The sequence below is a fragment of the Habropoda laboriosa genome, unplaced genomic scaffold, assembly GCF_001263275.1.
Source record: "Habropoda laboriosa isolate 0110345459 unplaced genomic scaffold, ASM126327v1 scaffold318, whole genome shotgun sequence".
In the NCBI taxonomy this organism is placed as follows: Eukaryota; Metazoa; Arthropoda; class Insecta; order Hymenoptera; family Apidae; genus Habropoda; species Habropoda laboriosa.
In genome coordinates, this window is record NW_017100407.1 from 147,704 (window position 1) to 148,185 (window position 482).

General features: G+C 28.0%; 1 protein-coding gene across 1 annotated transcript in view; it reads left to right on the top strand.

Moving 5' to 3' along the window:
* The window catches only part of LOC108575439 (MIT domain-containing protein 1-like), a 1,420-nt gene that overhangs the window by 712 nt on the left and 226 nt on the right, over positions 1 to 482 (top strand). The window contains exons 2-3 of the mRNA XM_017938229.1: positions 4 to 242; positions 283 to 479. Of these exons, the coding sequence (XP_017793718.1) occupies positions 4 to 242; positions 283 to 479 (436 nt within the window). The remainder of the gene's footprint in view (positions 1 to 3; positions 243 to 282; positions 480 to 482) is intronic.

Below are 482 nucleotides of genomic sequence, written 5' to 3' on the forward strand. Positions count from 1 at the left end.
CAGAGACAACAGAACCAGCAAGGCAGAAACATTTTGGTACCAGGGCATCAGAGTATTTAGATAGAGCAGAAAAAATAAAAATTTTAATTGAAAAGCAAAAAGCAACTGGAACATACAGAGAATTGATTAAAGTTCAATCTGGTAGTATAGGATATGGTTATACCTCTGTTTTTGGAAGATTTTTAGATACAAGAGTGACATATATTCACATTGAGGATCCATATATAAGAGCATTTCATCAAGTATTGTATAAAAATTCAAATTAATTTTATTAAATTTTAGTGTCAAAATTTAGTAAGATTTTGTGAATTGGCTGTAAAAAAATGTCATACATTATCTAAAATATCTTTAATTACAACTTCTGATCCAGAAGATAAGAAGAATCAAATAGCAAGACTAGAAGAGTTAAAGCAGAGTTTATCTTCCCATCTTATATTTTTTCAATATTCATTTTCTGATACTTTACATGATAGACAAATAAC